The sequence below is a fragment of the Pituophis catenifer genome, unplaced genomic scaffold (genome assembly GCF_029215685.1).
Source record: "Pituophis catenifer annectens isolate HBS135680 unplaced genomic scaffold, rPitCat1.0.hap2 SCAF_2, whole genome shotgun sequence".
Classification (NCBI taxonomy): Eukaryota; Metazoa; Chordata; class Lepidosauria; order Squamata; family Colubridae; genus Pituophis; species Pituophis catenifer.
The window spans coordinates 127,631,611-127,658,115 of NW_027256882.1; the positions used below are offsets into that span (position 1 = coordinate 127,631,611).

Here is a 26,505-nt window from a genome sequence, read left to right on the forward strand (position 1 = left end):
ATTTGCTTTCAAAAACTGAGAAGTATTGTGGAAGTAGTAACAAGAAATATGTTTTTCTTTAATTTTATGCCTTTGAAAATTCTTTTCTACATAGCAGCTATCCATGGGGGAAACAAGGGGTGTCAGACTGACAAAAACAGTGTTGTAATGTTTGATGGAAACCCTACTCCTTTTCTACATGTACAATATCATGATGTTGCACACTTGTCCAAAAAAGCTGGACTTTCCAACTCCCACTACAGTACTATTTTTATCAGAATTAAATATATTTGATTGCCGCTGCACCGGAATATATGGAATTAGTTTTATGCGTTATCATTTAACCATTCCAAAACTGTTCCCAATCAAATGCTAATAATCTGGTTCAGCACAAGAACTCATCAGTTAGCCCATATCACACTGCCTCCCTTCTTCTCTATTCTATTTTGCTTAGAAGAATTTTGAATTACCGCAATGTTTTAAGAGTTACTTTCCCACAATAAGTTAAACATCTGATGTGTTGATAAACAAATGGATGTTCTTCCCATTACTTTCCGTGTTTTAAGAGTACAGAAAGAAGAGAAACATTCCTGAAATTGATATACATCTAGGAATTACTTTCTATTCTTGTTGAAAACAGTATCTTAATACTATGCAATAATTTCTGAAAACAAATGTTACCAGCTGTGAAATTTAACTTTGTCTATGATTGTTTTTATGTACCTTTCTTACTTCTCACTTTCAGTTCTCTAAATTGGTAATGAATTATCCAGAATAAAATGCTGGTGTCACTCATGTGGAATGTGTCTGAATATGGCTAAAACAGAATCTTGGGAACTGCAACTATTAAAAATGTGAGAGGGAGTTTTTATATATTGTAAATGTGCGGGAAATTTTTTTTACCTAACTTAAGTACTATTCTGCAATATTGACTGCATGATAAAATTGGTAATCAGCCTTGGATCATTTTGGCTTATTAGAATTTTATGATAATTGCCTTCCATTGAATGACCTCATTTTTAACAGAAACAATATTTAACTAGTTTAAGTACCTCTTTAATTTTAGTGGCATATTTTTTGGGGAGTATAACCTAAGTTTCTAAATTCTTCATTGGAAATAAAATCAATAGTCTCTTAATTATTTTAGTATAGTTAATTGATATTTCTGCAAGATGCTGTACTTTGACAGTAAAGTAACAGCTGTTAGCAGAGTCTTTATGTTGTGCACTGAATGTCAGGTTTCGGTGCTATCTTAAATAAGTTTCATTTTCAAGCGCAATCTCTCTAATGAATCATTTTTATTTAAGAACATAAAAAGCCGACATTCCTGATTTCATTTTGCAGCCAAACTGGCCCCTCCTTCCAACCCCCTCCTCTTCCGCTCTCCAACCCCAATGTCCCATTGGCCATCATGCAGATCCATCTCTACCTCCCGGCACGTTCTTTTCACAGGAATGTAGCCCCCACCCTCGTCTCCCAGGAAACACTATCTGTACATACAAAACTAGGTAAAAGTTCATCTTGTTATGTCAGCGCTGGAAGAGAGCCTAATTTGGAACGCTGACATCCGGCCCCTCTCCCTTCACTTCTGCGACATCACCTATCCCATAGGGAAAACACAACAAGATTAGTCTCATCAGCCCCTCCCCGGCTGTGCACGCCCCCCCCCCCCGGCTTTCCCGGGTGGTCTGCATGGAATTTTGCTATAAGTCGATCAGCTTGGATGTTTGCGCTCTTCACCCAAGAAGCCTCTGACAATGGGTAACCCTTCCATTTAATTAAGTACTGGAGGCGCCCCCTGTGCCATCTTGAATCAAGAATCCGCTGCACCTCGTAGTGTGTTTGGCCCCCAACAACCAGGGGCCCAGGGGGTTCACGTGGAGTTGGCCTTAAAGTAGACCCCACTACAGGTTTAAGAAGGCTACTGTGAAAAACGGGGTGAATTTTCCCCAAAAGCCGTGGCAACTGCAATTGCACTGTAACGGGGTTGATTATTTTTATTATAGGAAATGGTCCTATAAATTTTGGGCCCAATTTCCTGCTCGGGAGTCTAAGTCTCAAGTACTTGGTGGAGAGGTAAACTTTCTCTCCCAGCTGAAATGGTCTTTGGGGAGTTCGGTGCTTGTCTGCTTGGTCCTTATAAGATTGAGCCGCCTTTGCCAGTGCCCTCTTAACATTTTCCCAAGTTTGTCTCAACATTGCCATCCAGTCGGTCAAACTGACTGAGGAAGGGGGCTCCCTCGGGTATTCTGGCATGGGAACAAAATCCATGCCACTCACTATTTTGAACGGGGTTAGCCCCGTGCTGCTGTGGACAGCATTATTATATGCAACCTCCGCAAAAGATAGGAGGTCTGCCCAATTGGACTGCTGGTAGTCGACGTAGCATCTTAAATACTGTTCTATCATAGCGTTCAGTCTTTCTGCCCCCCCCATTGGTGCTCGGGTGAAATGCTGAGCTGAGCCCTTGGGATGAACCTATGGATCGTAGAAACTCCCTCCAGAACTTTGCTGTGAACTGGACCCCTCTGTCGGAAATGATTCTCCTGGGGACTCCATGTAGGCGGTAAATGTGTTTCAGGAACAGTTTGGATAACTGACGGGCTGAAGGCAGTCACTTGGGAAATTCTTTTATCTAGGCTTGTTCTAAAAAAATACACCAGCAATCGCTCTGGTAGGGGAGGCAGTGTCCCAATGACTCTCCTGAATTCACGGATATGCTCTCTGATAGGCTTCCCCCTCTGCATTAGGTTTCTGAGCTCGTCTTCCACATAGGGGTCCTCCTCCTCCTCCTCATAACGGGCTCTCAATAGTTGCAAGAACCCATCCGCATTTTGTAGCTGGGGGGCCCTGTATTTGTAGAGTGATGCTGACCACCTCTTTGCTTCTCCCTCCAGCCCTTCCGAGATAGCATTCACTAGGGCTCTGGGGAAAGGGTAGAGGTGTCCGAACCGCTCTATGTATATCTCAGCTGAATCGAGGAATTGGGCGAGGTTGTCTGGGTCACCATCGAACTTCCCTCTGAACTGGGGTGGTTCCTCCCTCTCTGCCCTCTCCTCTCTGTGCTGAGCTCTGGAGGGCCAGCCTTGGTGTTGGTAGTCCTCTGCCTCGTCTCTCATCCTGGGGTGGGGAGGTGCTGCCTTGTCTGGGCTTCGCTGCCATTCCCATCCCCAGCTCGCCCTTCCCAATTCACTTAGGGGTTTTTCTTTATCTTTTACCTTTGTATTTTCCAAGTTGGCTGGAATCACGCCCGCTTCTGCTCCTCCCGTTTCTTGAAGCAGGCTTTCCTCCGAGAGCTTGGCTTCAGCCATAGTCCGTCCGACCAGATGTCTGGGAGGGAACGGGATGATTTAAACTCAGCCAGCCTGGATTTGGAGGAGAGTTTGGCTGTCTGTCAGGTTTCGGTGCTATCTTAAATAAGTTTCATTTTCAAGCGCAATCTCTCTAATGAATCATTTTTATTTAAGAACATAAAAAGCCGACATTCCTGATTTCATTTTGCAGCCAAACTGGCCCCTCCTTCCAACCCCCTCCTCTTCCGCTCTCCAACCCCAATGTCCCATTGGCCATCATGCAGATCCATCTCTACCTCCCGGCACGTTCTTTTCACAGGAATGTAGCCCCCACCCTCGTCTCCCAGGAAACACTGTACATACAAAACTAGGTAAAAGTTCATCTTGTTATGTCAGCGCTGGAAGAGAGCCTAATTTGGAACGCTGACACTGAATTGTATGGACAATACAATTGAATCAAATATAGTACAATATGAATAGAATCTCTTATGGAAATACCAACAAGAAGTGGGCTACGTATCTTTTTAAAGGATTATGAAGTAAGAAAGCATTGACTACCTTACAAATTTATATTAGCTTTTTAGAAATCCCTGATATGAAATAAAAATCCTATCTATTTGCCTTATTTCAGCAATTTCTTACCTTCTAAATGTGCAGAAAGAAAATATGTTTTCAATAAATGTATTGTATGGATTATTTTGCATAATAGCTATAAATAAATATAAATGATTTATCCAGTCTACTTTCACCTAATACTCTGTTTCCCTGAAAATAAGACCCAACCAGAAAATAAGCCCTACCATGCTTTTTACGATGCTCGTAATATAAGCCCTACCCCCAAAATGAGCCCCAGTTAAGATTGTCAGCCAGCCAGACACATTTATTATTGTTTTTCCCCCAAAATAAGGCCTAACTGGAAAATAAGCCCTAATGCAACTTTTGGAGGAAAAATTAATATATAGACCCAGTCTTATTTTGGGGAAATTTCAATTATGTTCAATTTTTCCTTGGAATGAGTTGATCTGAACATTCTAATCTTACATTTCTGAACATGTGTCTTTCAAAACAGGAGGTGGTTTTGGAAATATCCCTACCAGTCCTGGGATGCTTGGATTAGTCCATTTGGGAGAATATTTTCAAAACAAAACCCATTGTTTTTGTGCATATCTGATGTACATTTTTATTACTTACTTAAATTCAAGTCAAATTCTTTTGCCACAGTTTTAGTTGCATTTTATAGAGAACTGTCCTTCAAAAATATGAGTTTCTTTCACATGATACTGTCTTCAAGAACTGGCTTATATTTCTGAAGTCCAGGGCAGGATCAACCATATATTTTCCAGTGTTATGCTTTTTTGCTAATCTCGTATTTTGTCAATATTTAATAAAGTCAAGAGTGGCATGGTAGCCTAGTAGTGAAGATGCTCACCTCCCACTTGGAAGGTTGAGAGTTCAATGCTAAGTATTAGGAGGTGTTTCTCTTCTAGGACATAAAGAAAAATATCTGCTGCGAACTCTGTGACATCAGGAAGGGCATCCATCCAGTAAACTGTCAGCTCCATCCATTCACCCCAACTCTTCCCCAAATTAAGGCACTATAGGGTCATTAAAAGGGAGTTTTTAAATAGCTAAACGCACAAGTTTTTATACTATGTAGAAAAGAATTATTATGAAATATTTATTAAAGTATTAGGTTCTGTCTCAGTAACATTACTGCATTTTTTTGTTTTAAGATGTGTACAGTCTTTGCATTGACAACTGCATTGATTGAAATCAGAAACTGAAAATGGAAGTGGACTGTTGAGGGCAAAATCTTGAGAGTACGCTGACATATTTAAAAGTGGGTTGAAAAGCACAAATATAAGTAATTTAAAGGCTATGAGATGTATTTTAAATCCTGTAATCAATGGATATTACAACTTTTTGTTCAATTAAGAATAACCTGATTAATGAGGGTTTTTTTTTTAGATTATGTAGCACAGTGCTTTTAAAGTAAGGCTTATTGAAATCCTTTCAATTTCAAAATGAGTTCTACAAAACTTTAAATCGTTGCTTGATGTATGTCCATTGAATATATGCTAGTGAGTTTCGTGTTATCTGCTTCTGTATTAATATTCTATCTCCTCATAATCATCTATTTAAATGGTCGGATAAATAGATCATCTTGAGACACCTTGGAAAAGTCTTTGTGCATCTTCAATAGAGAAAGACTTTTGACTGTAGCTTTTCTACAATTGATAATCTGTTTTATTTATTTATTTTCATTTATCTTTAACCTTGAAATAATTACATGGAGCTACCAGCACAGATTGTTTTCCTTGTGTTATTACTCTGTCTCTGTGTTTGGTATTCAGTTGTACTGGTTTAGTTTCAAGGCCATTCACTCCCTAGAAGAAGGAAAAACAATAGTTTAGTTTGGCTCCAAAGTCTTTTAATCTCTTTCCTTCAGATTAGGGGCTGATTTTCTGTATTTTCTGGCTATTTAAACTTTTTTGGTTGCTTTCTTCAGCACAAGACATACATATATGGAAAATTTAGATCCTCCTTTCTGTAGCATATATAAGAAACAGGGATTTTGTCAGAATTTCCACCATTTAAACATCACAAGATAATTATTCACATGCTACAGCCAAAGCATAAGAAATGAAAACGAACAGCTGAAGTACATAGAAGACCATTGACAGAGCTTACATTGGTATCATGTGGAAATATATGTAGAGACATATATGTTGATAAGCATCTATAAATTCTACAAATTTTGTAGGATCAAGTAGTAGGCTGAAATGGTCAAATTCTGGACTGTATTACTTATTACTGCCCAATATCTGTCTCCTCCTCCCGACTGGTGGTAAACTAGTCTGGTATTCAACAGTATTCTGCTATCATGTTTCTAGAATCTTTGTATCTACATATGCAAAGCTGAGACTCAACATCTCTCTTACTTTTTATATAGCTGAAGAGAGAAGTAAAAATATTCTTTCATTTTTGTCAGTGTTCTTAGCTCTTCTATATTGCTCAATTAAAACTATGACTTGTTTAAATTTGCTGGTTTAAATTTGAGGTATATTAATACTGGCTGCAATTTATTTTTTATCTAAATAAGAGGTTTATATTTAGACCTCACATTCTGAGGTCAGGTGCAAAATTTTAATTTTAATTTGAATGAATTTCAAATTTTATTCAAATGTTAACAGATTTATTAACTCAACAAATGAAAAATCTGAAAAAAATATTCCTGACATAAACTCTTGCAAGAGTTTCTAGAGTAAGTTTTTGAGTCCTTTGAAGACATTAATCATCTTTGGAACAACACCTCCTTCTTGAAGCACATAGGCAGGTCTAAACCGAAATACTCTGAATCATTCTCTGATTGTATCAGATTGGCAGTGTTGGTACCTTACTTCCTGTCAGAATCTTCCATACAGCAATACATTTGCTATAGCAGTCGAATTTTTTTTGATGAGTTGAAGCAGTGGGATAACATTGCCCTCTTTTATCCATTAAAGAAAAATAAATCAGGACACATTTATTAAAGCTGTATTTCATTATATGCCTGAGATTTTTTGGTCACTTTCTGATTGCCACAAAGTTTATAAATTTATTCTGTTGGAATCAGGAAGGAGAGTATACAAGCTGAGATTGAGGCCTGAGAACATATTCCTGGGACCATCTTTGTCAGAGGAACTAGAATAACTGTAATGGAGTTTGGCAACCTTTTGGTGGACAAGAACTACACTCATCATGGATGGAGTCACATGTATGAATGGTGTAGAGATTTGGAGAAAAGATTGAAGTGGCCTTGATTCCCAAAATGCTTCTCCCATGTAATGTTATTTATATATCAACACATTTGGTAGACACTTAAACAGTGGCAAAACTAGTGAAAATGAGTTTGCCTTTTTATAAATCCATCAAAATTTCTAAAGATGAGAGACATAGATAATTAGGTGACCTGTTCTGCATAGTGACTAAGAATTCCTATCTTCAATTCTAGCTGGTTTGCTAATTTCAACTTTTCCTGTCTACAGTATTGCTTGCCATAGCAACCATTCATCCAAATTACAGTGGTAAGCTTTTTGTGGAGATGTCCTGCCATTGTCCACTTAGCACACAGATGGAAGACTAATGCTATAGTACATCTATTTCTACAATGTGCCTTGGCTGCTTATTTGTTTTTATACTATTGACCTCATCTTTATTATCTTTTTCAGCTTATGCATGCTGTTCTTTCTCTGTTACAAAGTTTAAGGAGGCTTGTGGTACAAACTGGAATGTTGGAGTAATTTGAAATTTTATTGCAGAACTCTTCTACTATGGGTTCCCCATTAAAAATAATTATGGCAGACTGCTCCCATATAAGCTAAATTTTTCACATGTGCTAGTTTATCCAACTGGGGAATTTTAGGTCTTATGCAAAAGGTTCCTTCCTTTAATGCAGTCTTTAATTCCATTGCTTTTCGAATTACTGCTTTTGTATCTGTATTCTGTTCATATAAACTGGTATGCTATCATTAGATAAAAAGTGGTATAGAAAAATAGTGCTAGTAATTTAGGCACCAATGTTGTTCCTTTCTCATTTTCTATTATTTCTCATGGTTTAAAATAATGTATTATGTGTTTATTATTTTTAAACAATACAACACCGAAAAAGGCACTACACTTCATGTCTAATGTAAAGTTTTGATTTTTGACTTCTAATTTTAATTAGATTTAAATCTTAATATTGTGATGGCCATGTAACAGCTTTCTAATAATTTAGTATTTGGAATCTTTCCAGTGCTTGCACCCTACTGGTGTAATTTTGACTTTAAGTTAGAAAATTGACCATTGTTCTGCCAGCCTTTTCTAGTTAATTGTTTCAGGTGGATTTTCTTTCTGATTCAGTAATGAATGCCATTTATTACAGGATGATGTGATGATGCCCCAGAGAATAAGGCTGCAATGGGAAGCTAATATTAAGTATCCAAGGAGTGTGAGTATTTTCATTTGCAATGAGTTTTAACATAAAAGCTTGGAAATCTCTGTGATAACATTGAATGTACTGGAATGTAGTTGTTAATGACAGAAGTCCCTATTGCCATTGTCAAGCAAGAAGTATTTTTTTTTTAAATTTGATTAATATGCCGCCCTTCTCCGGAGACTCAGGGCGGCTTACAATGCGTTAAGCAATAGCCTTCATCCTTTTGTATATTTTATACAAAGTCAGTGTATTGCCCCCACAACTGGGTCCTCAATTTACCTACCTTAGAAAGGATGGAAGGCTGACTCAACCTTGACCCTGGTAAGAACCTGCAGTAATTGCAGGCAGCTGTGTTAATAAAAGGGTGCTTTAGACCACTGTACTACAAAGGGTCTTCTATTACTTGTAGTAATAGTGTAGAAGTTATACCTGGTGAATACATGACTGAGCTCAGGTTTGAAGTAGGCTATATAGTAAAACTAACTGGAACTTTACCCTACAGTGAACTGGATGCAGAAAAAGAAAGCAGTAGCAGTTCTGATTTAACATTGTTACAGATTATAATAGAGCAACATGTGATAGCTGTAAAAAGTTTTACTGCAGCTTGCCATGTATATCTGAGGATTCTAGTGGATTCCTTAAATAACTGGTGGGCTGATGACATTCAACCTGCCAAATTACAGGCTTTTTAATTATAGAATCCTTAAGTTAAAGTGGAACACTTATCAGAGTTGCAGTGATAAAAATCCAGATAATGAATTTAGATGAAATTATAACCATTTTGGTTTGGGTAGATTTTATTCTGTATGTGTGTATATTTAATTTTAAAAGGCACTCTGCAAAGTCAGGTTGTGTTTTAGTGCATCTGTAAGCAGCCCTCTTAATATTGTTTATTTTGGATTGGTTTAGGTTGAGAAGATTGGGCATTCTTGTGAAAGGGGCATAAAAGCTGGATAAGGAGAAAATAAAACAAGCCCCTTTTTTTGTAAAAGAATATGTTGTGGTCCCATCAGATGAAATTCTCAGATATGTATGGCAGGTTGCAGAGGAGTAAAACTTTTTACAGTTATCCCATGTTGTGAAAGAGAAAGTTTGACAAAATAACTGCCAAAACATGTAGCCACTACAGATGGATTACTTTTAATAAGCAGTATCATAAAAGACCATCTAACACTTACGGTAGTTATTTTACTAATCTCATTCTGTTGCAGTTTTCAGGCAGTTGTTTTAAGTTACAAGTATGAGAAATTATCTTTTGAATGAGCTTTCTTATAAAAAAGGTGTAGGAATAGATTTGTGATGTGAGAAAATATTTTATTGTGATTAATTCTCAATTTCATTTTCAATTTCATACATTTACAATATGTTCTGACTAAAAATGTTTGGCACTTGTTTTCCATAAGTGTCCTTTTGAAAAAGAAAGGTAGCAAAGATGGATAATTCTCTCTTTCTTCGAATCTGAATGAAAACAAGAGAAACAAACTGTTAGAGTTTAACTTTTAGGCCTTAATTTCTACCACAACATTGTCATATCTAACTTGGCAGGCATTATAATCAAAGAAATCCAGAGTATGTTCTAAAATGAGTGTGTATATTTATTTCTTACAAATAAAAGATAGATGCACATGTAGATACATATGAGCTCATATTTTCCCAGGTCTTATTTCACTTGTCTGAACATGTTTCATAGTAGGCAGATGACAGAAAAAGATGGAATTGAACAAATATGTGGCTTGCTCATGACTTGCAGTCATCCACAACTGTGGCAGTTGTTAAATTAGTCTTGTGTATGCTTGACCTGGGTAGACTGTCCTTGTAGTGCATTTGCTTACTTTTAAGAAGTATTTTGTTTGTCTTTGCCCTGTTTGTGATTCTCAGTGCTATCTGCTTTTAGATAGAAAGGATGGTATGGGAATATATACAATGAAAGTATGTTTCCATCTTGACTTGTTTGGATTGTAAAACAAATAGGCATCCTACAGTCTTCCTATCATTGTTTCTTATCTGGCAAATCCAAAGTGTTGTCAAATGTAGTTTCTTCATTTGGAGGCAACATTACAGTGGACTAAAACTAAAACGTTTTACAGTAAAGCTTTCTGTTTTATGTGCAATGATATATTTTAAGCAAAATCACTTTGCTTTTGATGTCTGTTTCTGTTATCTCCTTTATTTGCCTTGTTCCCATAGTGGATAATGAAGGATGAGTAACTTGCCTGATAGACAAACAGCTATCTTAGTGCTATTAATGAAGTAGAATATGCACCATCAGGAGATGGTTTCGTCTTTTGCAGCCTGAGAATGTGAACAAGATGCTTATAGTGATTTTTTCCATTGCATGTTTTCATAGACCACTAAGGAGTGGTCAAGACATCATTATATCACAGAGTGGTTTTCTTTATTAAAGGAAGCATTAATATAGTAACGGGAAGGGGGATATCCCAAAATTAAAAAAAATGTTATTATGGTGAATATCTTCCTTTGTGAGGTAAATGAGAGGATCACAACAATCCAACCATAGATATTCTGGGAGATACCAATTATCTTAAAAATATCTCACTCTTGTGTCTGGCCTGATTTAATTGCCTTGATAACTCTGATGGATAACCTGTTTGGAGAGAATCTATTATTCTTACCTGGTCACTCAACAAATTCTAATATCAATCCTTTCCAGTTAAATATACTCACTGGGAACATTATCTTAAGTAATTTCATTTCTGTACTCTTAGTAAATCCAGAAAATAACACTTGAGAGCTGCCACCAGATCCTGTATTGTTTTCAATGTTACTTATATAAAGCTAGTAAGCAAACAGGGAAAGTAATCAGAGGTTGGACAAAGAAGTTCTTTGATAGACTTGCAAGATTGATGGTAGCCTTTTGAGGTAGACCAGATTAGGAAACCAAAATAATTTGGCCAATACTAGTTTTATTATAAAGACATAAAGACCTTGCAAGTCTGAATATGCTTCTCTCCTCTTTCACTTTATATTTGTGAGAACTAAGGAGACATTTTATATCTTATCTGAGACATTTTATTTTATTACAGTTATTACAGTTCTTCTCCAACTATCAATAAAACTATCAGTTTTATCTAATTGTTGTCTTCCTCCTGTCCCTCAAGATCATTCTTTCTGTCTATAAAAAAGGCTAAAGTTCAAAGTGACAGGAGGCTTGTAAGAGATTCCAAAAATAGACAAAAAAAGAGTCTTGAGATATTTTAGATATAAAAGGAAATACAAAGAGCATATAGTTCATTGCTAGGAAAAAAATGATGATTTGATAATGGATAGTGGTGAAGAGGCAGAATATTTTAATTTTTAATCTGCATCTATCTTCTCATGGAACGGAAATGGAGCCTCAGCTTGTCATCATTATGGCACTGGGGTGGGGGGGGAGGAGGAGGGGAGGAAACTGTAGTTTGGGGAAGACAAGAAGAAGATAATGTAGCTAATTAATGCACATCCAAGTATCCTAGGATAGATGGATTATCTTCTTAGATATTGAAGAAACTAGTGGAGAGTGACAACAGATCTGCTTTTAATAATCTTTGAGGACTTTTAGAGGGCTGGTGAGGTAGCTGAAGAATGAGGTTTGCAGATTATTTCCTCATTTTCAAAATGGGGAACAAGCAGAAAAAAACTGTAGATTTGTCTGTTTAAAATCTATGTTTTTTTCTCATTTATTTATCAATCATATTTGTATAGTTGCCAATCTTACACGAAAGTGACTCTGGGTGATGTATAGCACTAAAAATACATAAAAACAGACATACTTAAAATGGTCATATTCTTTGAACAGATTATCTAGCAACAGTTGGTTATGCCCACAGCATTAACATGAGCCAAAATGGGATTGTCACAAAAAAGTTTGCAAGACTAAGCTATCTCCTTGTGTTATAAGAGATACTTGAACATGTCGTCTTTGTCAGAGTGCCTCATGTGCATACTTGAATAAAATGGTAAATATGGGGTAGATTATATTATTGTTCAAAGGATACATGATTAGTTGACTGAATAACTATATTCAAAGAGTGTTCATTAATGGGTCCACTTAGCTTGGTGGAAAATAAAATGTAGAATGCCAAAGGGTTTGTCTTGGCTCTGTGCCGTTCAACATTTTTGTCAGTATGAATTAAGAGGTTAAAGCATACTCAGAAAGTTTGCACTGAGAAGTAATATTTTAGATAAGAGAGAAGATTAAAAAATATCTGGGCTCTATGAGCTGAAATGAATAGAATGGAACTTAACATTGAGAAATGAAACTTCATTGGATAAGAACATCTGATATATTTTATATATCAGAAGGCATCAAGCTACGTTCACTTACTGTGTATGTTCAAGGGAAAGAAGATGAAGCAGAATTGAGTACTTCCAAAGGAGTTATTGGCTAACAGGTATAGAAATTTTCCATATTATGCTGCCACATTCTTTCCATCATTAAACTTTTACATAGATTAATGTGCACAATATATATATATTAAATAACATAAATCTTCTAGTTTCAATAATTTTAAAAATCATTTTACTTCAGATAAATATTCTTAAAATCTGTTAATTTCAAGGAGTTAGAAAAACAGAAAGACCACCAACTCTATTATGCTTTTATATAATATTCTGCTTTCTCTTCAGAATGATGAGGTTCTGAGAAGGCTATACTAACAACATAAAATAAAGTGGTTTCTAGAAATCAGGAAGCATTACAATCTGAATAGATTTTTCATGCTGAATGTTCAAGATTGCATTAGAATTCAAGAAATGTCTTGTTGCTTTAATGTGATTCTGGTATGATTCTTTTTACAAAAAAGTGTTCATGTCTAAAACCCTGCTTTGCTGACTGATGAGGTTTGGAAAAGCAGTCCTGTGTGCTTTTTTAAAAAGATCTTGAACTAGAACAGTAGTCATTGTTTTTTAAAAAAATATAATGATATGAATAAAAAGGCTTCACTACCTTTTATCATTAAAAAAGAGAAGTTTACCAGTGTTGAAAGTTCTTATGATGGTTTAATGCATATTTCCACATAGTTCGCTTGAAACATGCTTAAATTCAGCAGTGTGTTTGCTTTTCATTAAACTGGGCTTTCAGACTTCTTTTTTCAGTTTGGAGTTTCTGCAAAACCACAGTGGATTTTCAAAGCAACTGTTAGTTCAAGTCTGTTCTACATTTTAATGAAACAGTACAAATCTAAACCATGCTCTCTGATACAACTTAGTAATTAAATGTTAAATCTAGTATGGTCTCCACATGCCAATAACCACATCTAACAATGATGCTATTATTGCAGTATTACAAAATGGTTACTCAATAGATGATCATATTTTATTCACATGCTAACACCACAAATGAAGGTACTAACAGAGCATTTTGTTTATGTTTTAAATAGCTAAACATGGGCATTGTTAGATCTTTTATGGGATTCATCTATATTCTTTCAGAATAAATATATAGATAAATCTTGTTCCAACTTTCTAGCTAAATAATTGCTTTTTATATCATTTGTTCATGGGTTGGATATATTTTTCAGTGCTTTGAAGCATTTCAATATTGAGAGATTATATTAATATGATGCCAGAGTCTTGAAGACTTCAGTTAATCAACATAACTGAAAGTTTCATAAGTTTTAATATTAAAACTACTTTTCCAGCTCACATATAGAAAATTAAAAATACATTTTTGCTAATGCTTCTTTTGGTAGACTTGAATTTTCTTGCATATTTCTGAAATGAAAAAGATACAGATAGATTAACGTGAAGAAACTGACTTGTAAATAAATGACATAGGGAAATATTACTATATTAATTGAAGATCAGAAAGAAATTAAAATATCAAGTCTTTATTAATATAAATATTATCTAGGTAATACATCTTTTGTTTTTCATTTACACCTGGTATTTCAAACAATGGGGTCATTTTGATAGGTGTCAGTGTATTACAAGTAACAGAAGCTTATTTGCTTTCACGTTTTTCAAAATAATTTCTGTTATTTTAAATAGATAAAAATTAACCCAAACTAATTAGCAGTAATCGGGGAAAAAGCAGTAATCGGGGAAAAAGAAAAAAAAATAGTGTAAGAAAAGAAAAAAGTTAAGAAAAATAGAAAATAAAGAAAACAAGTAGTGGATTTTGATATTCTTCAGAGCAGTTATAATACAAATACATTTTAATCTCTAAGGCTGCATCACATTACTCTTCCTTCTATATTATCTATCCTGTCTAACTGTCAAAACTGTAAGTCATAAGTTCTTTTTTTTTCAATTTTTACACAAAATGTCCATAAGAGACTTCTAGTCAGCAGTGAATGTAATGTCTATTTTCTAATCAAAGAAATTAATTTATCAATTTAAGCAAAATCTGTCAACTTCACCAACCATTTCTCCATATTTGGTAATGTCAAATGTTTCCATTTCTGGGCATATAAAAAAATCTCACTAGTGGTTTTGATCAAATTTTTGATCATATGTTGAGATAGTCATCCATTGGTCAGGTTCTGACAGCACAGAAGCAAAATACTTAGATGCTAGAGTCTCAGAATATAAATGGGGATGTACTTTGCTCTTGTTCTTGTGATTATGACCTCACTAATATTATGTAGCTTATTCATATCACTCTTACTGCTTTGGTGCTCATTATAATGATTGTAAATTGATTTAAGTTAATTTCTATAAAATGAAGGTGAAGTCTCCTGTATTAAGAATAACATATTATATACATATACCTATATAATATAGCCATTTGTCAAAGCAAGATTTATTATCTGTTTAAACTTTTTGAGTTCAAACCTTCAGTGGCAGCTGTAGTGATAGCTTTGCAGTGTTCTCCATGTAGACCTGAGGCAAAGGAAATAATTTTAAAGCCAAATCTCTCCTGGAGTTTTAGAACTGATCGGGTATATGGCTTTGGCCCTGGCCCATCTCTACAGCAGTCATTAACTATAATCATGAACACATGAAAACATGACTTTTCTTCAAAGCAAAATAAAGGGGGCAGCTTATTGGTGAAATCTTAGAACTTCCTTCTAATTTTCCTTTTGTTTTTACCTGCGGCAGACTTCTGAAACTCATTTAATTTGCATTCCATCATAATCTAATACAGCTTGCAACTTCTTCATTCCAAGTCAGTACGGCATGTTCTCACCTATTATCTTATGTTGAATTTTTAAAAATTTGTTGCTCCAGATTCCTTTTGACTCCCACTGAACTATATCATTTTGTGCTATACATATGTGTTACATTAAGTTATGAAGGGGAGAAGTAATCCTTAATTCCTCTTAATAATATGAATACCTGAACCTTTTTAAAGCTTTAATTGATATGCTAAGCTTGATTGCAACTGATGGAAAAATGTTGCAATCATTCAATGTTGAGTTGTGAATAAAGGCAAATATATGTGTCCCAGGATAACATTGCAGAATCCAATCTGAGTTGGTCACCAGACCAAAGGTTTATTCTACCAAGCTTTTGGACTCGTGCTGGAGCCCATCCTCAGGGAACTCTCTCTCTCTCCAGAATGTTGAATTATCCTTAAGTATTGCATATGTAGACTGGAAATAAAAAGAGAAAAAAAGCCAGTAGCTAATCACTTCCATATCATTGGCAAGGCAACTGTATAGAAGTGTTAGTGTTAATATAGTCATTAGGAGCTGAGCTTGACTTTCTAATATCTTCGAATGTTTGTGTTAAGTGTTGTTTATTTCAGGCTTACAAATATCAGTTCAACATTTTACAGAAAAATACATTCACATATTTTTAAAATCTAATGATGGCATTACAGTAATCAGAGAAAATGTGAAACCAAAAAATAATTGCATTCTTGTTTGTTCAAGATTCATATTGTTGTTGTTGTTAGTTGCAAAGTCATGCCTGACCCATCATGACCCCATGGACAATGTTTCTCCAGGCTGTCCTGTCCTCTACCATCCCACGGAGTCCATTTAAATTCATGCCGACTGCTTCAGTGACTTCGTCCAGCCACCTCATTCTCTGTTGTCCCCTTCTTGTTTTGTCCTCAATCATTCACAGCATTAGGTTCTTCTCCAGTGAGTCCTTCCTTCTCATTAGGTGGCCAAAGTATTTGAGTTTCATCTTCAGGATCTGGCCTTCTAAAGAGCAGTCAGGGTTGATCTCCTTTAGGACTGACCAGTTTGATCACCTTGCAGTCCAAGGGGTTTGCAGGAGTCTTCTCCAGCACCATAGTTCAAAGGCCTCAATTCTTTGGCGCTCAGTCTTCCTTATGGTCCAATTTTCACAGCCATACATTGCAACTGGGAAAACCATGGCCTTGACTAAACACACTTTTGTTGGCAGGGTGATGTCTCTGCTTTTTAGTATGCTGTCTAGATTTGCTATAGCTTTCCTCCCCAGGAGCAAGCATCTTTTAATTTCTTGGCTGTAGTCTCCATGTGCGGTGACCTTGGAGCCCAGGAAAATAAAATATTTTCATATTAAATGCAGATTCATATTAAATGCAGATTAAACTAAATTTCTGTCCACCCATAATATGAACATATTTATAGTGCAGATACATGACATTGGAACAACAAAAATCGTGTATGATTCTGCATTCATTGTAGTTTTTGGTTTTCTGTTTCCTTTTCGGATGTTTGGTGCCTGCATAGACTTATGACTATTTGTTCAGTGACCGTTTGAAATTATGATGCTGAACGAAGAGACTTAGGACCCCTACCAGAAGTTGCTACAGTGGATCTGCAGTCACATCAATAAAATTCTGGTGCTTGGCAATCCACCTGACCTTATAATCAACCACAGGGACTCTGCAGTGGGCCTCTCATTTGTCTTCCCCCATTCTGCCCAACTGGGTCTCCATGGGCCTTTGGACATGCATCCCACCCCACTGGGCCTCACCCCCCTTTTCCCATCCCCCATTATGGTTCGTCCACTTACCTTTTCTACAGTTCTTTCTCTTCTTCTGTTCAGTATCTTGTCTTTCATGTTGACAGTTGTTAAGTCTGGGTGTTCTGTGGCAGGTGCTTTTCTGTTTGAAATCTAAAGTTCCAGAGCACTTTAGCTTCTTCATTTTCTATTACTTTGCCTATTTTACAGTCCCTCCAGTTGTTGCTTGCAGGCAAATGGCATTTCTTAACAGATCTTTCAGTGCATTATTGGTGGACTTTAGGAGAAACCCTCCCATACTAGACAATACTAGACAACACAGTATCAACGGTAGAGACCTTCAGATTTCTAGGTTCTACCATATCTCAAGACCTAAAATGGACACCTAACATCAAAAACGTCATCAAAAAAGCACAACAAAGAATGTTCTTTCTGCGCCAACTCAGAAAGCTCAAACTGCCCAAGGAGCTGCTGATACAGTTCTACAGAGGATTATTGAGTCTGTCATCTGCACCTCTATAACTGTCTGGTTTGGTTCTGCAACCCAACAAGACAGACACAGACTTCAGTGGATAATTAGAACTGCAGAAAAAGCAATTACTACCAATCTGCCTTCCATTGAGGACCTATATACTGCACGAGTCAAAAAGAGGGCTGAGAAGATATTTACAGACCCCTCGCATCCTGGACATAAACTGTTTCAACTCCTACCTTCAAAATGACACTATAGAGCACTGCACACCAGAACAACTAGGCACAATAACAGTTTTTTCCCGAACAGCATCACTCTGCTAAACAAATAATTCCCTCAACACTGTCGAACTAGTTACTAAGTCTGCATTACTATTAATCTTCCCATCATTCCTATCACCCATCTCCTCCTACTTATGACTGTATGACTGTAACCTTGTTGCTGGTATCCTTGACTGTTTCCTAATGTGATTTGATTGCTTATTTGTTCCCTATGACTATCATTAAGTGTTGGAAGTGTTGTATCTTATGATTCTTGACAAATGCATCTTTTCTTTTATGTACATCGAGAGTGTATGCACCAAGACAAATTCCTTGTGTGTCCAATCACACTTGGCCAATAAAGAATTCTGTTTTGTTTTGTTTTGTTTTGTTTTGTTTTGTTTTGTTTTGTTTTGTTTTGTTTTGTTTTGTTTTGTTTTGCTTTGCTCTGCTCTGCTCTGCTCTGCTCTGCTCTGCTCTGCTCTGCTCTGCTCTACTGCCAGACTTTGTTCCTCTGTCTCTTTCTCCAACTTTCCTGCTCTTAGCCAATGCCAGGTTTTATTGTTATTTGCTCTGCCTGCCATTTATTTTCTCTCTCTTTTATTTGGTTTTTCTTGTAGGCCAGTTTGGTCTATCCAGGACTATGTAAGACTTCATGTTATATTAGTTTCAGTGCATCTTCTTCACTGTTCATCAGATATTCTTCCAATGGTCTTTTCTTCTTCTTCAACAGTCTGGTGTACTTTCAACATTCCTCTCTCACCTGTTTTCTTGGATAAGTAGAATCAAAATCACTGTGTTGATGAAGGGTTTGATTCATTGTCATTATTTTTTTGGGCTTTCTATAGAGGGTTCTTAGTTCTACTTGAGCCCAGTTCACTATTCCAGCTGTGTATTTAATGACTGTAATTCCCAGGTGTTAATTGCCTTGATAGTATTTCATCCACTGAGTTTGGAGTTTAAGATGATCTTCACACTTATGATATATTCGCTTCTAACTTTCTTCTTGACTTCAGTGTGCTTGATGTTGTCAGCTTGAAGGATGCCCAGGTATTTGTACTGATGGTCTTCATCCATATTCTGATGTTATTTCCATAAGGGCATCTTAATTCCTTCAGTTTTTACTATTTTTCCTCTGTGGATGGTAAGGATGGCACATTTGCCCAGCCCAAAATCCATTGCAATATCTTGGCTGCATATATGGACAGTGTTGAGCAGAGATGTGTTTTTCCATACAGTTTGGAAACACCATACTGTATGGTGTTTTTCCATACAGTTTCATATTGTCCATATATTATTTTCTGGAAACATTAAGTGCAACAGTTGGACTCCTTCTTCCATCTTTAGGCTTTTTGTATGTTCATTACTTAGGCAGCAAGGACTGATTTCAAAGGAGTTCAGCACCCACAGTTGAAGGTCAGAAATTCAAAAGGTCTTGGATAGATCAAAGCGGATAGGCCAAACTTCAAAGAAACTCAGTATTTATTTATGGGTCAGGAGCATATCTAGTAATCTGCTCTTCATTTAGGGATTTACTTTAGCAGTTCATTCTTGGTAAAGTTACATTCTACCTTTAGGAGCTGATTTGAAAGAGAATGAACATTAACCACTATCTTCTACCACTAATGTTCTTCTTTTTCAGAATCAGAAAGAGGGCATAGGAGTAAAACAACCAACAATTGTACAGCATTCCAACATAACTGTGGTAACTGTTGCAATTCGTAAATGTGTAACATTTCTGTTAAGATTTATAAAAAGCAGAATTTATTCACATTAAATTAAATTAAATTAATTTAGTCACATTAAATTAAGGAGCCTGGATAGCTCAGACAGAAGCACTGTAATTTAACACCAGCTGTCTGCAATTAAAGTAAGATCAAATCTCGCCAGGCTCAAGGTTGACTCAGCCTTCCATCCTTTCTAAGGTAGGTAAAATGAGGACCTAGTTTGTGGAGGCAATAAGCTGACTTTGTATAAATATACAAAAGTATGAAGGCTATTGCTTAACGCACTGTAAGCCGCCCTGAGTCTCCAGAGAAGGGCAGCATATAAATCAAATTTTTTTAAAAAAATTAAATTTATACCACCTTTCTAAGAACAACCAAAGAGGTATTTTTAAGCAATATAACTACAATTATTTGAATTTGAAAAATCTCATGCAGTGTTTCATCTACTTTTTTCTGCATGATCATGATTCTATTATTCACATTTTTTATTTTCCTTTCTGTATATACCACTAATGGAATAGAAAGAAAGCAAAGAAGCAATTACCACCATCAAAATATCAGTTTTAAAGAAAAATACCACTGAATTTAAATTATTTTGTTTTAAGGTTATAATATTGTTTAAAGAAACAATATTATAAAAGCAAACCCTAACAATCTATGCCTCAACTTCTTTGTATTAAAACCTGTAATAGGAAAGAATGAAATGAAGATGCTACAAAATGCTAAGAATTCCACTATAATCTATTAAACTTTCTAAATGTCCGAGAAACATGTAGCTAGGCAGTCTCTTGTTATGTAACTGGTAATTTTGTGATGAACAAAAGGTATCTTGGAACAACTACAAACAGTATTAGTAAATTTGCCTTATAAAAACCACTGGAGATCAGGCTGCAATTTTATAAGGAATTCTGTATTAAGAATATCTTGGGACTTTATTTGAAAGCCCACTATTTAGGAAAAGTTCTCAAAATATGTTTTGGAAAAAGTATGTTCAAAAAATACTAAGTCAAAGCAAATACACAATGCAAATCACATGTGGCCAGGAAGCTGTATCAAAACCCCAAATTTCTCATTCTCAAGGGGTTGTCAATCTTCATCATTTTAACCAAGAGATGGTAAGATCCTAATGGAATATACAAATGATAGCATCCCTGTTTTTACACAGTGCCTAAAACTGTTGATTTAACAGATTGTCACAACATACGGTATATAATTTTTAAAATATTTTCTGGTAGATGATGAGACCCTACAATTCTCAAAAATAACACATCTAGGCTTCAAAAACGGGCAGTCAATAGAAGTAATTCTGTGGTCAGTAACCATCAACACGACAAAGGGGTTTTTGCTTCAGATTTGACAGGGAATTTAGGAATGATAATTTGTTGAAGGAGACTTTTTTTATATCTTATCCCAAAAGTAAAGGCTAGCAATCAGAGAAAAATTGTTGAAATTCTGAGTGGATAAGAATGTTCCAATAAGGAATACACGACTACTTTTTAAAAGAGTATAAAGGACTGTACTTACTTTCAAAAGTTGTTTATTACCTATGAACAAGTCTTCTAATCTCCTCTGGAATTTTTAGCATGATGAGCTAAAATACAGGGAACAGATGAGTGGGTATCAACCTTCATATGTGTTTTTTATCATCCCATAAAATATTAACTATCTGCTGTGTTTTGAGATCCTTCTCTTAAATAGTAATGGGATGCTTAAATAACAGGGCCTTTTCTACTGTGGGCCAAGTATTAGAATAATTCTCAATAGTTCTGTATGTTTTAGTTTAATATTTAAATGGACATGGAATATTATAACTAAGACCAGGAGATCAGCTTCCCCAAATAATTACCTTAAATTGTAGTATGTTATTTTGAGAAGAGGCTTAGAATATCTTAAATAAATAGAATGATTTTAAATTTGTTAGTCTGAACAACAACTGAGCAATAAACTCAATCTATAAATCTTCTGAGCTATAATATCCTTGGATTTTAAGCTGCAAGGACTATGTACTTGGACAAGCTGTAATAATGTCTGTATTATGTGAATGTAATATCATATGAATTGGTTGCCATGCTGAAAATGGACATAATTAGATGAGAGAAAAAATTGGTGGGCTATATGGAACATATTTGCAGATCTTCTCATTAGAAGATGATGGAAATTCATTTTCATTGTGATGCCATTCATCTATTCAGATATATGTGCCTGTATGCACATACACAAACACCACATAAATTTCTTTTGGGAAAACTGTGGAGCTTAAATAATATTTCTGAGTTGTGTTCCTTGTCCACTACTTCATGCTTAGTAAATCTTGTTTATTGACAATTTGGCAACTTTTTATGAAAAGTTCTGAAACAGCAAGCTTTAAAATGTGTTTTCTCCTGAATGTGCTGTCCTTTAGTTTTTCTTAAAACCCAGCTACTTTTAGTTCATCTGATTCACAAACAGTTAGTGGATAACAATGCCTTGTACTTTCTAGAAGCCTTAATATGGTTTCTTGATATTTCAAAGATACGAACATGGCTACAGCCAGGCTACTTTTTCATTAATGTCTTTCACAATTTGGAGTTGACTAGCTTATACATTGTACTGTACTTTAATTGGAAATGTGGCTTTAAAAAAGCAGAACTAAGACTAATCTGTCACCTCTTGGCAGCTGTTCATTAATTTGTATTTGTGTAGCTTTGGCCAGGTCAGTCTGCTTTGTGTACAAAAGCTAAGCTTTCTATCATTTTCTAAAGAAATGCCTTTCAGATCAGCAGAATTGTGCTTGCCCAGCACTTCGTATTTGTTTTCATCTATTCTTTTGAACTACCCCACATATAATTCTCATGTTCATCAGATTTATTTTATAAAACTCATGAAATAAAAATGAAGGTAAAAGAAAAGAAACTTTAGATACAAGCAATATCTCATTCTTAAATGAAAACAAGTTATCTGCCATTAGTTTAGAAAGGTCTGTACTTTAAAATAATGCTCCTTTAAATGGATAAGATACCATGGAAACCTTATTCTGATGGAATATGACCAAGCAGCACATTTTCTTATTATAAATATTTATCTTGGAATTTATCTGGATAAATTCTTATCCAGTGACTCCTTCCACCTTCCTTCAGTGGCTCAGTATTTCTATTTAATAACCGATTGGATTGATGGCAACTGATATACTCAAATCAGAGTACTTACAGTATATGACAGTGCAAATAACATAAGTTTGTTACATTTGGTGGTTTGTAATTTATAACCCCAGTACTTATTGAGGATGAAAATTCTACAGGTACCGTATTTTTCAGAGTATAAGACGCATCCTTCCCCCCCAAAAAAGAGGGTAAAAATCTGGGTGTGTCTTATACTCTGAATGTAGCCCCACCCAGCCTCTCAAACAGAGGTTTCAGGAGCTGAAAAAAAAGCAAGGCACAGAGCTCACAACCAACGAACCTGTTGCTAAAATTCACCTCTGGGAACAGCTGATTGGGGGTATTCTGGGAGACCGATCCGCCCGCCAATCAGCCTTTTTCTTATTTTCCTTCCAAAAAACTAAGGTGCGTCTTATACTCCAGTGCGTCTTATACTCCAAAAAATATGGTAATCTTTGACTTAATAATTGCATGTTTAGTGACCATTCAAAATTACAGTGATTGAAAAATGTGATTTTCAACCATCCAGTTACACATGAAAAGGTGGGCGCTTGGCCATCAGCATGTATTCACAATGATTGCAGCATCTTGGAGTAATGTGATTGCCATTTACATCCTTTACAGAAAGCTTCCAACAAGCAAAGTTGGTGCTGAATGTAACATACCTTGATATCAGAAACATACCATGATGTCAGGAGTTTTCTCAAACTCTTTCAAACAGAGAACAAGATTCTTGTAAAGTCCTTTATAATTAGAAGAGGGATTAGTGTTGAGAAATCTCAGCAATTGAATACTTTCACTTTAGCACCCAATTTATTTTTAGGTTATTAGGGCAGGGACTTCTTCATTCTCTCGGTAAAAACTATTTGAAGAACAAGAGAACTGACTAATAGTTTTCGTAATACTGGAGGAATGTGCAGGTGTTTTGAGCTGGTATTGTTTTGCAAATGATTATTTACTTTCTCAGGTTCTGAATAGTTTCTGATAGATAAATTTGACAGAATATTCGGTAGCATTTTAATAAACAAACTAATTAATTAAATGTGAACTGGTAACTGGTTAAGTAGTTATATAGTAGCTGGCTGATACAAGTGAAGTTTCAAGAATACCACAAGATTAAATCCTTGATACACCTTAACATTTATATCTATTATTGGGATTATGAAGTGTAGTAAATGCTTATCAGATTTGCCACTAACATAACTTTGGGTGAGATAGTAATATTGTAGAATGATAATTAAATTCAAACTGATAGCATAGAGTAATATATTAAAAATAACAGTGAAAATTGACAGAAACAGATGCAAAATTATTTACTTAGAAAGCAAATAGTGCACAAAAATAGAATAGGTGAAATCTTATTTGAATTTCTTAACTTTGAGGAGTGAGATGGATGTAGTGGTCTCAATGATCCATTTCAGTTGCATGATTATATAAAAACTAATTTCATGTTTTATACTTTTAGCCAAATCTGCCATGTAGCTTGTTTTTAATTTTGGAAAGAAAAGGTTTTGCATAACTTGCTAATAAATTAGTGTCATGTGCAATAACTTGTAAATGATAGAAAATAATACAAAATAAACACTAATTGTATATAGTATGCAGAATAATTTAATTATTTTTATATTTATTTATTTATTAAATTTGTCGTTTATCTCACCATGGGGCTACTATAGGTGGCTTACAATAATACAAAGGAAGAAAAATGAAAAGGCATGTAAACAGAGCAGAATATTGAAAACATATCCTTCATTTTCTCCAGCTAAAATTGCAACTATTATAGAAATAATGATGTTACACTATGCTGTGAAAGGTACGGTAATACTGATTCTGACTCCATTAAAATAAAAACCAATTATATGAATCTGATTTGCCAGACTCTTACTGCAATCTTCTGTAGTTCAAAGACAGATTTTTTTTTAAAAAAAATCTTCAACACATTTCTTAAATACCTTTCCCATTTTTGGTTGTATTATCTGCATTCATCAAAATGTTTTTGTTTCTATTTTCAGATTATAGGTTGCCAAATTAAGAGAGAACCAGCAGAAGCTACTGAGCGCTATACTAGGTGGATCAATAATTTAACACATGATCAGCTTCTTACTCAGGTATTTGAGTATATTTGTACAACTGAAAATTAGAGTGTATTTTCCCATTTATATTGTACATAATTTGATTTGATTTGTCTGCTTTGAACATGGAAGCAGGATATTTAAAGCCATTTGAAAGTAAGACATAATCCCATTCTGCTCACACAGTGTTTCTTTCTGTATATCCCTCTTCAAAATATGCACTATACATCTCCAGGATAGATTTTGATGAGTGGGGTAGGTGAAAAAAAAGAAATGAGATAATGATCAACCAATGGAATTCTGACAGCAGAAAATCTAAGCTCGATTCTGCTTAGAATAATACAAAGACATGCATATATATCTAAGTGGATTAAAGCAGCATTTCAGGAAGTGAGGAATAGCCAAATATGAATTAAAATTGCTAATAAAAACTATAAATACTAAACAATTTGTTAATTATCTTCTTAGCTTTATTTAAAATCATGTGCAACCATAGTTAAGATTCTAACATAATTAAAATTGCATTAACTTTGCATTTTCTTAGATCTTATGGGGAAGCCAATTTATCTTAGAAAAGTTGACCAAGGAGACATAAGGTTATGTCTCTATGAAACCATAATGTTTGTGATTCTGCATCAGTCTGTGACTTTGGAATCATTTTTGGAATTTTGTAGCTCATGCTAAGGATGGATGCATGGATGGATGTAACAGATTGCTTGCTATTTTTAATTTGCTTTAGGATATGAGAATGCAGAATACAATTGTGGTTGGTAAATTCAAAGAGAGAAAGGGTGAAAAAGAAGAGAGGGGGGAGGAAGACCCTCTTTCTGATTCTTTTTGAGGTTGCTTCCAATAAGTAGATAGAAGAACTAATGTTTTATTTATCTCAGTGTTATCTTATGGTCTCTAAACTCTTTGTCACTAAAGTCAAACAAAAATCCTACTATAAAAGTATAGAAAACACAATTTACAAATCTGAAGACATCAATGTCCACTTATTCAAGTTTATTTAGATATTTACCCTGTTTCCCCCAAAATAAGACATCCCCTGATAATAAGCCGAATTAGGCTTTTGAGCGCATGGCAATAAGTCCAAGTGCTTATTTCAGGGTTCAAAAAAATATAAGACAGGGTCTTATTTTTGGGGAAACATTATTTTTGATATTATGTAGAAGTGTGAAATAATTTGTAAAATAATCTCTTTAAGCTTTATACAAATGAAGTAACACAAAATAACAGAAATCCAGATTTTCAAATAAATAATTGTATGGAAAAATAAGTGATGTTACTAATAGCAGCATCTACTCTTTTTACTAGTTGTTTGACCTATTAAAATGATAACCGCTTTGTGCCATTCTCCTTTAGTATTTATGTAGAAAATTTATATGGCTGCCAACTCACTTGCAGTGACACCATGTGGCTTACCGAAATAAAACCCCAATACGAAACTCAACCTCTGTCCCCAATCAACCCAATTTGATGTCTCTCTTGTCACATATTTTACTTGCATAATATTTTGGAAACTTCTGTAGCTTTGCTGAAAGATGTTTCATCTAGTAAATGTAATCTACCAAATATCCTAGTTCCCCCCTAGTGTTTTTGATCCTAGCTTTCCTCCCTCCCTCCCTCCTTACCTCCCTTCCTTTGTCCCCAAAATAATTCTTGTTTGTAACCTAAATTTCTTTTATTACTTATCTCTATCTCATTTTCTTCCTTGAGGCCTATGGCCCTAAGCATATTATTTTCAAAATGTTCTGACAG

General features: G+C 35.2%; 1 protein-coding gene across 1 annotated transcript in view; it reads left to right on the forward strand.

Annotated features, from left to right (window-relative positions):
• The window catches only part of B3GNTL1 (UDP-GlcNAc:betaGal beta-1,3-N-acetylglucosaminyltransferase like 1), a 146,706-nt gene that overhangs the window by 15,979 nt on the left and 104,222 nt on the right, over positions 1 to 26,505 (forward strand). The window contains exons 5-6 of the mRNA XM_070937479.1: positions 8,179 to 8,244; positions 24,685 to 24,780. Of these exons, the coding sequence (XP_070793580.1) occupies positions 8,179 to 8,244; positions 24,685 to 24,780 (162 nt within the window). The remainder of the gene's footprint in view (positions 1 to 8,178; positions 8,245 to 24,684; positions 24,781 to 26,505) is intronic.